Genomic DNA, 11,621 nt, shown 5'->3' with positions numbered 1-11,621 from the left:
CCGTCCGTTTTAGCTAAAGCGTGTGTACTGATTGTATTGGGGTTAGTGAGCACCAGCGCCACTGATACAGGAGCGGTCAGACCTGGTAACTACACCCACCCTTTCTACGCCACGGAGAACAGGCGAGCAAGTGCGCAGGCGCAGCGCATATGCTGCTTTCTACGAAGTTTCTGGATATCTGGGCGCAACGCAAAATATTGATTACATTTGACCATTCTGAGGTATTTATGCCACGCAGTTGCCGTCTTAAGTACTTTTATATGCTTACGGCGTTTCATGAGTTTACAAACTGACCGATAAAGTGACTGTGATACCATATATCGTGTAAAATAGCTAACGTTAGCTAGCTTAAATAGCTAGACACTGATGAAGGTAGGTGTCTAGAAAATGAGGGCGAAATGTACTTCCGCATCCAAGCGTTTTGTTTCGTTATGACAAAAATGATATTCTATGGAGACAAACATTAAGTATTTGTACTCGACCAGTAGTTGTGGTTTAACCTTAACGTAATTCAGTTGCTTTACAACGACGGCGCTGCTTCTCGGCACAAAGACGGAACGCGTGCTTGTTATGTCGATGTATTTTTGTAACTACAGATGTACGTTAATAGTAACGTTACACCTCGATGGAAAATGTGGTCTTGATTGATTGAATGAATGAATTAGTGAGCCTGTGTTTTAGTCGCTCTTTTTTCCGTCACATTCATCATGTGTTAAGATCACCTTGTAGCTAAAAACAAAGTGAATTATTGATGTGAATAATTAATTTGAACTATTTGGCACTCACGGTGACGGTGTCGTTCACCTTACAGAGGGATATGGATGTTTAGTTGTAACGTTTCGTGATTTATTTACAGATTTAACAGATTAACAGAGAAAATACCTAAATCTTTTTTAAATGCCAATGTTTCCATTCTGACATTAATCAAAAAGATCGCTTGAATGTCTATATAATTATAATACAGTTGTAAATAGATAAATTAAGTGAACTCCCAATATTTTATTTTCCGTTAGTGTTGAGATTTATAGTTTTTTTTTTTTTTTTTTTTTTTTTTTTTTAGGTATTTTTAAGTTATTGCTATATATTCGGTTTTATGATCATGTTGTCAATTCTGCAACACAAATTGTGAAGAAATTGTTGTAGATAATCGCTCACGTTTCTAAGTAGGCTTCATAACACAAGTAAATGTTTCTGTAAAGCCTGACATATGAAATATTGGTTTAGGAAAAAAGAAAATATGTATTCAGATACTGTTATATGTATTGTTATATGGCCAAAAAGTAAGATGAAATTAAAATATTGTACAGTGCAGTTTGTAGAACTAATTGAAAGGCAGTTTATATATATATATGTCATCTCTACACTGAATACAGACTCCCTTTAGCTGGAAAGAGTGATATTCTGCTGTGAAGATGTCTGTGTCTTCGCTCTACCTCAAACAAGACAACATGGTGCGCTTCAAGAGGAGAAAGGCACGTTTCTCCTTCAGTGAAGTGCACATCCTGCTGGACGAAGTGCGAAAGAACCGCCACATTGTTGTGGGTGAGTTTTACCTCTTTTGACAAGCACTTAGGCCTAGTTCAGCAAACCACCAGTAATTAGTAGTTGTCCCTATAAAACCAATAAATGGTCAATTAAAATGTTCCAATAATTTTGTTTTTGTGTGCATAGGTAAGTTTAACGCCGGCGTTCCCTCTGACGTGAAGCGCAGGAAATGGGCTGAGATCACGGCGCGTGTAAATGAGATTGGAGAGTGTGACAGAGAGATCATGGAGGTGATCAAGAAATGGTCAGACCTTAAATGCGACACAAAACGTAAACTGGCCGCCCTGAGGACCGGTGCTTCGGTGTCCCTAAGATTGGCACGGTCCAATATTGAACTGTCCCCGATGGAAGTCATCGTAGAATCCATCCTCGAACTGGACAAGAGGCCGTGGGAAGTGACACAGCAGTCCAGATCTCGCAGTCACGGTGATGATCAAGAGACTGTGGGTGAGGATGAGGAAGAGGAGGATGGAGGATTTATGGGGATGAAGTCGGTCAACAGTTCCCCGAGCGGAGGAATGGATGTGGGAGGGATGCCTGCTACTACAAGTGGATCTGGGGGTGAGATGCAGTATGCTGGCTCCAAACCTGGAGGTAAACAAACTCAAAATATTCCAGTTTGATCATGTTAAACATTTCAATAGATTTAGCATTTCAGTGGATAATTATTGCTGATGTTTAATAATGATTTTGTACACATCAGCAAACCTGATACCAGGAAAAGTTAACTGAAAAAAGGATTCCCATATTTTCCTCTGATCTCAATAATGAACCATCAGCCATGTTTTCAAAAGCAACACTAATGTTATAAAGTTTGGGGTTCGTAGGATTTGTTTGAAAGAAGTTTCTTGCACTCATTAAGACTATTTACTCTATCAAAAAATACAGTAAAACAGTACATTATTATAGCAATTTAAATGAACTGTTTTCTATTTTAATATCAAATTTAATTTATTCCTGATATAGCAAGGCCATTACTTCAGTCTTCAGTATCACATGATCCTTCAGAAATCATTCTGATATACTGAAACACTGAAAATAGTTATACTTAAAAAAAAAAATTCAAAGGTGAATAAAACATTTTTAAAACATTCCAAGAACAGCACTTATTTAAAATATAAATATTTTGTTATGCATGTTTTTACAATCACTTTTGATCAACTTAATGCATCCTTTCTTAATACAAGTATTAATTTCTTCCAAAAAATAATAATAATAAATTAACCTGACTCCTGATTGCATTACGTTGTAAATTGAATTTCGGTAAAATGTCTGAATATTACAAAAACAATTTGCATATAAAGCAATAATTTCATCCCATCTGTTCAAAAAAAAAATAATCTTCTTGGAAAACTGACATGAAAGGAAGTCTTTGCCCTTGGGGAATTCACAGTTGCTATTTTAATAAATTAAATACATTACTTTTTAAAGTGAGCAGACAAAATTGCTCGGTGCTGGCAGATGCCTAGTGTCTGATATTAACAACATGTCATACAGTTCTGGTGTTAAATGGAGCCAATCATTTTGATGACAGGCTTCTTTTTTTCTTTTCTTCAGTCACATTATGTTTTTCATGCCCATTTTTCTCTATAAGCTCTATGAAAGTGCTATATATATATATATATATATATATATATATATATATATATATATATATATATATATATATATATATATATATATATATATATATATATATTTGTTTGTATATGTCTATCAAAAGCAAATTATCATACGATGTACGCTGTTTACTTGTTTGATCACAGATCCCGAATCCCATTTAGACTCAGATGAGGACAACCGTGACCTCTTCCCATCATCCTCTATGGCATCGGTCACTAACTCATACTCTGAGGAGGATGGAATTGCAACTAGAGGCAGTGCTGGACACGTTTCCTCAACAGCCACCCCTTCTATTAAAAGACCCCCACCTTTCTCAGGGATGGAGCCAGACAGTTCACGTGGGCAGTTAGTGCACAACGCAAGCCTCAGCGTGCAGGAGCAGCACACTGCTAATGCTCTTCTAGCCACCGTCTCCCATTCCCTTGAGCTGCTTGCAGAGTCAGTGCAGCAGCTAGCAGAGACGCAACAGGAGTTTGCACGAGAATCACTGCAGCTACAGAGGGACACTGTGCAAGTGTTGCGAGATTTTGCCTCCGGCACACTAACAATTCTGCAGGAAAAGGTCAACGGCAAACCTGCATTGTGAAATTTATGTGTAGCATTCAAATGATGGTGCAGTGTGTGATGCTTGTTGATAGGATGGCTACAAATGTGTGACATAACACAGACACATCTTCTCACTGGAACCTTGGTGACCATCAGAGGGCACAATGTCAGGGTGCCAAAATACTGTGATTTAAGTGCGAAGACAAAGACGACTGTTTTAAAGATGCTTTTTTTATTATGATTTATTTTGTGCCTATAGTAATATCATCTTCCACAACAAAAAATAGAGATTCACAGGACCGACACTGATGTATACATTTATGTAACATCTGTCGACAAGTCAAAGAACCCAAAAATACCGCAAAATGAAAATTCTGTTATCATTTTCTCACCCCCATATCATTCCAAGAGATTTTGAGGATATTGGTAACCAGTTTTGGTGAAAAAAAAAGTTTAAAAATCCTGTAATCATTCACAATAATTTCTTGATTGTTATGAGAATGAGGTGTATTTGTAGCAATTTAATCATCCTAATGCTGCTGCAAGGAGTTTGTTATATTTATTCACAGACACGTTTCATATTACAACTCTGAGAGACAATGCTTCTGTGATATTTGATGTTATTAGCTTTCACCGACAGGAAACATTATATATACACGAGTACATGCAGTCACATTAAATGGTGTTTAAATAAGGACAATTAAAACTGTTCTAAAACCAGTATAAAGTGTAAAGGTTTGAGGCATCTGGATCTCATTAAAATGGGTTTAATATTGTTTATTGGGACATTCTTTTCCAGTGGATCTTTTTAATATATTTTATGTATTTTATATATATATATATATATATATATATATATATATATATATATATATATATATATATATATATATTTCCCCATGCTTGTGTATAATGATTTAAGAAACTGGGACAAATGTACATCTTCAGGAACTGAATTTCATATTCGAAGCTGTTAATGCTGTAGATTTGTCACTAGAGGGCAGTGTGTGTCTTAATTTACACAATTCTGCACTTGTTTCTTCAAAGTCATTGGGTTTTCCAGTAGTTTGAGTTTTGTGTGTGTTTGGTTTATAAAATGGTTCTAAATTTGTTTTCTAAAGCTCCATAAGGGAGTCAGATATTTCAATAAATTTTAATTGAAAGTTTAGTGTGTATTTTAAGGTCTACTGATTTTATGTTCCTTTTTTGGACACGTTTTTGTTTCTGTACTATATATTGAAATACTGACATGGACACCCAGCTTCTTAGTGGATGTTGCAGGCAGGAGTGAAGGAGAAGTGATTAAAACTCAAGCATTGTTCTCCGGCTCTCCAGGGCTGAAGAGCTCTGCTTAAACAGCTGCTGGCGTGTGTGTGTGTGTGTGTGTGTGTGTGTCTGATGCCTTGTGGTGTTGGGTGTGTGTGATGTAGGGCTGTGGTTGAGAATGCTTTGTGTGTGTGTAAGACGGCAGCTGGTACCTCTATTGTGTGGTTAGGGAATTCTGCTAAAAAAAGTATTGTATTGTGTCTGTCTGCAGATTGTGAATATGTCTGTATAATGTACCAGTCATTCATTATAAAGGCCATCTAATGGACCGCACACCGGATACACAATAATAGGTTTTGGTTTAGGTTACATTACACTGCTGTTGTGACATTTGGGTCTTTGAAAACCGTTTCTCTTGCATTTATTTTAAGTTATTAGGCAGATCAATAAGATAGGTAACCTGTATACCTGTTGAAGTTTGTAACTTGAAACTTTCAGGTCCGTGTTAAAGCTGCTCTTGATTTTAAGAAGCCTTTTTTGTTCAAGTGAAACAAACAATGAAAAGAACATTTTCCATAAGTTTTTGTGTACTGTACGTATAAAAAGAGAACATTTAGCACATTCAGCAAGGGCACATTAAATAATAAAAACATTTATTTTGTTACAAATATTTGTATTTCAAAAAAATGCTTTTCTTTTAAACTTCTACTACTCAAAGAATCCTGAAAAAAAAATGCAGCAAATCAGCACATTAAAATGATCATTTACAATTGTTATATTTCACAATATAACAACTTTTATTGTATTTTTGATCAAATAACTGCAGCCTTGGTGAGTATAAGAGATGTCTTTCAAAAACATAAAAAAAATCTTGCTGACCCCAAACGTTAGTGTATGTGTGGTTCGACGTGATTTCTCCATCAAACCTGCCTCTATCAGTTGCCATCTGGAACAAAAGAGGCAGACTGCGAAGCAACAGCGGATAGATTTATCGATCCTTCTTCTTTTTCAAGTACATCTCTGTTTTTCCTCCCCTTCTTCTGTTGTTCTGCTGACCTCTTCACCTTTTCTTCTCTTTCTTTCACCCCTGCTGATTCTCCTGCCCTCTCTTTTATCCTACATCTGTCACTCTGGGTTCTCTAATAACCCAATGCTACCTCTGCTGTGAGGCCCTCTTTTTCTCCTCAGAGGTTCAGAGCTTCACGGTGGGGCCCATGTCATTCCAGTTTATTCAACTGCATGAGCCAGTCGTGTGTTCAGTGCACCTGTTCTGACATGTACTGTCTAAGACATATTAATATTAATGTTTCTCACTTTCACCTACTGATAGGTTCAAGTGTTTTAGTTGTTGAGTTGAGCCAAATTTTTTTTTTTTTTTTTTTTTCTGAATGAGATGTCCACACCTTGGGAAAATTCCAGTAAAGAATAAATATTTATATATATATATATATATATATATATTATGCTTTGTATTTAATATTTAATGCAGCAAATTATGTACTATTGCATTATAGATTTGTTTGTTTTTGTTTTTTTTTTAGAATTAATTTTTCATTGACACAGATGTAAAAAGAGTGAAGGGAATAGGTTGAGAAAATGTATGGCCCAGATTCAAATGCGAGTCCCCCCTCACCACTCACACTGACCTCAAGAACACTGCTCTGTCTTACTGTGTTTTCAACAGAGCGCTTGTCTGAATATATGAGATATATATATATATGTGAGATTATCCCTGTCATTTTACTTGAACACAGCAGCTGCACATACATAAACACGCACAGCAGCTCCGATCCTACGCACATTTACATAGTTTGATCATCGGGCAAAGGTCATTACTTCCCTCAAGGCCAGCAGATTTTGTACGTGTGTGTGTGTGTGTGTGTGTGTGTGAAAGGACTGGTCTGTCGTCCCAAAGGGCTCAAGGCCCAACAGATGCAGTTAGAGAGTCTCTGTCCTCAGGACGCTGGTCCGGTGTGGGTCACTAATGTAGGCAGATGAACTGTGTGTGTGTGTGTGTGTGTGAGTGCCCTATGGGAGCTGGTCTCCAGGGCAAGCAGATGTCATGACGTGTGCAGAAATCCTGGGTCGGGTGTCATCTAAAGGCTCGAAAGAGGATATGGCCATGTAAGTGAATAAGAGTGAGTTTTATTTGTGTAAAGTCCGATATTTTGAGACTGAGGATTGTGAATGGGCATTGGGCAATGAATGTGCAAGTTAATTTCATTTATGAAGGGGTTTTCATTTGTATTATTTTAAATGATTAGTGAAATCTTCTTCATTAAGATGAACATGATGGTGTTTGAGGTACTGGCTGACTAAAAATGACTGAGAGGAAGGTCTGTGTGTATGTGCCTTTTTGCAGGCCTGCACATATGTGAGATTTGAGGTGTCTGGATGTGGGTTCATAAATATGGATGTATGCATGTGGAGTGAAGGGTGTTCTGGGGTTCCCATGCTCCTGCCACGCTTGTGTCCCACCTCAAGGGACCACCATCCCCCAACAACCACATTACAAGACACAAATCAGTCATTGCCCATCTGCACTGCACAGACAATGAGTCAACACATGCAATAATTTAATGCAAACAAGTATACAAACACACAATCATTCTCTTACTAAAATAATAAGATTAACAGATGACGTGTGATTAGATTAGGAATAGGAATAAGTGTCTAATATTATTAAAATGCATCCATTATAGGATATTCTGATTTTGATTAAATAAAAACACTGGTTCTTGAGACATGAAAAAAAAAAAAAATGTTGTCACTATTTCATTGTCTTTCTTGTTATTTTATATAAAAAAAATGTATTATCACTCAAATTCCCTAAAACCACCTGTCCTCAGATTATAAAAATGAAAAAACATGAAAAATATTAAACTTAAAGGAGACATATTATGCCCCTATTATGGTGTAGTATAAGTCTTTGGTGTCCCCAGAATGTGTCTGTCATAATCGAAAATTTGTGAAGGTAAACAGCTGTGAAATAAACCACTTGTTTATTTCAGATCTGTTTGGCAACAGCAATATACAGAAAATAAATGAATAAATCCACTGGTCTCTTGTCTCCTCTGAGGCTGGGACTCTAAACAGTGTTCTGTGCAGCCAAAGACAGAACAGTTAGTTTGTTTTGCTCAAACTTTCTCCATGGCATTATACCGCTGTCGCTTGCGAAGTCAAAATGATGGCGTGAGTGGAAACTTACAGATTAAGGGACGGTAATATTATAATGAGATCCCTTTGCCACATCACTAGGGGAGCGAAATCTGATGCGCTCCATTTCTCAGGGGCTTGCAGAAAAAGGCTTGTCAAAACAAAGTTACTGGTTTCATCTTTTTTTAATGTTTTCTTGGTTGGTTGATGCACGGAGGACCTGATTATAACACTTAAAACCTGGAAAAGTCTGATTTTTTATGATATGTCACCTTTAAGAGAAACAGAAGCAGACACAAACAATTGTGGTCAAAATTTGACACTTTACAGTATCTGCAAATATGTTAATTATTTTATCATTATTATGCTAAATGCATATTGTGTTCTATTTAGTACTGACCTGAATAAGATATTTGACATAAAATGCGATGACATACAGTCCACAAGAAAAAATAATAGATGACCCTGTTCAAAAGTTTACATACACTTGATTATTAATACTGTGTTGTTACCTGGATGATCCACAGCTTTTTCCTTTTAGCATCTTTTGCATATTTTAACCCTTTCCAACAATGACTATGATTTTGAGATGTGTCTTTTCACACTGAGGATAACTCAGAGACTTACAAGCAACTATTACAAAATCAGTGAGCGTTTTAACCTTTTGTAATAGCTGCCTGTCAGTTGTCTTCCGTGTGAAAAGATGGATCTATAAATATAACAATCATTGTTGGAAAAGGCTGAAAAATGCAAAATATGCTGGAAAACAATATGTAAATGTGTTTCTGTTTGTTTAAATTACTAATGTGTTACGTATTTATAATTCTATGTCATGGCGGAAAATACGTATATTGATTTTACAGGTGTGCCCTTAACTTCTTATTAACATGATATTTATGAAAACAACATTAGTCATTCATATTTCACCTGCTACAAGTGAAGTAAAGTGACACAGACTCCATTAAAGTGATGGTTCACTCATGAATCTATAATCATTTCCTCAGCCTGATGTCATTCTTTTCTGAACAATACTTCTGCTGAACACAAAAGTTCATGTTTTAAAGAATGCCGGTATACCAAACAGTTTTGGTGAGCACTAACTTACATGGATGGACAAAAAACAGAGGCATTTCTCAAAATATCTATCTTCATATTCAGAAAAAGAGAGAGATAGAGAAAGTCATACAGCGTGGAGCAACATTAGTAAATTATAGTTTTTCTTTTTTTTGGGGGGGGGGGGGGGATGTCTCAGAAACAACAATTGAATTGTGTCTGTAAATGGTAAGAGTAAGCATCACTTTCACTGTTTTCTGAAGAAAGTGTTTTTCCTATTTTATTGACTCTTAAGCTAAGCACTTTTGAATGCTATATTGAGATTTTCTCTTTGGATGAGTGCTTCTTTTCTCTTGTCTGTGCAGATGTCAGGGATCTCAAAAGCCTAATTCCTGATACCAGACTTTAGCCCAGGCCATATGTGTCAAGTCTTAACTTGCATAGCTTTCATTTCAGATTTTAAACAACCTTGCATGCGAGTCACAACTATCTCTATTTCATTTTTGTGTGATTTTAGTTGTTTTGCACATTATGTGGATGGGATAAGTAAAACACCTTTTATCCGATGATGTATATTTAATATGTAGCCTTGTCTTAGAATAAAGGCTTTTTATTCACTTACTATGCGAGTGCCTGCATGCAGATTTTTTTGTGTTTTGAATCAGGATCTATTTTTGACACCTGAGATTTACTCATTACTACATGACATTTATCATAAATAGACTTTGTTCATGGACAACAGTTTGAAGTTTAAGTCTTGAGTTTGGGTCATCATTAACTTTAAGACCTTCTTTATAATAAAACAGGTGTGGAACATCAATGGGACAATGGCACAAGCCTATGTATTAATAGGCTACTGATCACAAACTTGCATGCTTGTTTTCCTCACCTAGTCACCTGTCCTTTCACCAACATGACAAAGTTTATCTCTACCAATAGGCTAGATGAGATACAACACAGTGTGTGGCATAAAATGGACCTTTGTTCCCACAGCATCAACTTAATCCAATCATATTAGTTGAATAAAATGATTTTGTTTGCTTACAGTGTCGGGGTATTTTTCCTTATTGACTGTTGTCTTCACACTTTGAAGATTCATTTACACGTACATTATATATGATGAAAAGACATTATAAGTGAGGCATTGTGATTATGGCTTATTGAAAGGGTTCTGAGGCACGCGCCATTCATTACCATAATAACAGCAGAGCTCTCACGAGCGTGACCAACCTCAAACACACACACACACACACACACACACAACCATAAGTAACAATGAATGGATATGTATTCCATTAATTCCATTTAGTTTCCAACACTGAATGACATAAAAATGTAGGTGCAGTTGTTCTTATATTCGATATTCCAATATTTTATATTAATCCCGCAGGCATAATACGGTGGGGAAATAATAAAGAGATTTATATGGCAGAAAATACTAGCCTGTAAGTTGCTTAAAAAAAAAAAAGTGGAATGGCTGCAACAGATGCCGGTTGGGTGAGTTCGGACGGTTTGTGGCGGACAATAAGTGACCATGTGCCGCCTGTTAACATACAGCTGTTGGAGCTGACCCACACAAAAGCGTCATCATGATATTTCCCCACCCATCCTCCAGAGCAGCCTGAGCGTCTCTGGTGCACAACAAAAGACACACACACACACACACACACACACACACACACACACACACACACACACACTTGTGCCTGCAGACACAAAGAACATGGCAAATAAAAACTTATGGCCTCCCCCTACCCATGTGCCACAGCGACCACACTGATTGTGTGTGTGTGTGTGTGTGTGTGTATGTTTAGGGGACAGAGGAAATAGTTAAGAACAGAAACATGTGCTGGATAGAAGTATCCTACAGTATATACCACTCGGGAACTATAAAAATTGAAAATATGAAAACGGGATATATTTTCACTGAATGATAAAAATATAATAGGCTAATTTAATAAATTGCCCATGGTATAGTCCTAATTGTTTATACCTTTTACTGTAAATACTAGGCTACAGATAGTCCGTCTAATACAGCAACACATTAGGCTAATCTATATAATTATGTGCATATATTCAAGGCGTACGAATAATAAACCATTTCTAAAATTCGACATAAGTGGAAAACTTGCTGTTTGCAATATTTGTTTTTAAAACCTTACAAATAAAGTAAGATTCATCTGGTTTTCACACTCGAGAACTCTGTCCATCTGGTCTGTATCACTGTAATTAAAATTCCCTGTTTTAATACAGGCAGGGCAGCAGTGAGGCTAACTTCAACTCTTAACTCCATCAACATCACTGCCACATGCAGCAGATCAATTTAATCAGGCCAATATTATGCCATATGTCCCCGCTGACGTCACATGCAGGGGGGCAAGGCGTATATAACGGCATCCATTCATCAAGACATTCAATGAAGACCAACCGCA

General features: G+C 36.7%; 1 protein-coding gene across 2 annotated transcripts; it reads left to right on the top strand.

Moving 5' to 3' along the window:
• The first annotated feature begins 56 nt into the window (after positions 1-56).
• LOC127957676 (nuclear apoptosis-inducing factor 1-like) lies at positions 57-4,882 on the top strand. 2 transcript variants are annotated; one of them, XM_052556307.1, is made up of 4 exons: positions 57-221; positions 1,374-1,542; positions 1,672-2,139; positions 3,312-4,882. In XM_052556307.1, the coding sequence occupies exons 2-4, from the start codon at positions 1,413-1,415 to the stop codon at positions 3,752-3,754; spliced, it is 1,041 nt and encodes a 346-aa protein (XP_052412267.1). In that variant the 5' UTR covers positions 57-221; positions 1,374-1,412; the 3' UTR covers positions 3,755-4,882. The 2 variants fall into 2 exon arrangements, with proteins under 2 accessions (XP_052412267.1, XP_052412268.1); XM_052556308.1 differs by lacking the exon at positions 57-221 and adding an exon at positions 254-372.
• The last annotated feature ends 6,739 nt before the right edge of the window (positions 4,883-11,621 follow it).

The sequence above is a fragment of the Carassius gibelio genome, chromosome B5 (assembly GCF_023724105.1).
Source record: "Carassius gibelio isolate Cgi1373 ecotype wild population from Czech Republic chromosome B5, carGib1.2-hapl.c, whole genome shotgun sequence".
NCBI lineage: Eukaryota > Metazoa > Chordata > Actinopteri > Cypriniformes > Cyprinidae > Carassius > Carassius gibelio.
The sequence above is the reverse complement of the archived record's forward strand: the minus strand, read 5'-3'. Positions and strand labels throughout refer to the sequence as shown.

Bases quoted from the DNA above. Each gene is read 5' to 3' on its own strand.
- LOC127957676 (XM_052556307.1), top strand. From the start codon at position 1,413: ATGTCTGTGTCTTCGCTCTACCTCAAACAAGACAACATGGTGCGCTTC. The intron at 1,543-1,671 runs GTGAGTTTTACC...TTGTGTGCATAG, and splicing joins GAACCGCCACATTGTTGTGG to GTAAGTTTAACGCCGGCGTT. The intron at 2,140-3,311 runs GTAAACAAACTC...GTTTGATCACAG, and splicing joins TGCTGGCTCCAAACCTGGAG to ATCCCGAATCCCATTTAGAC.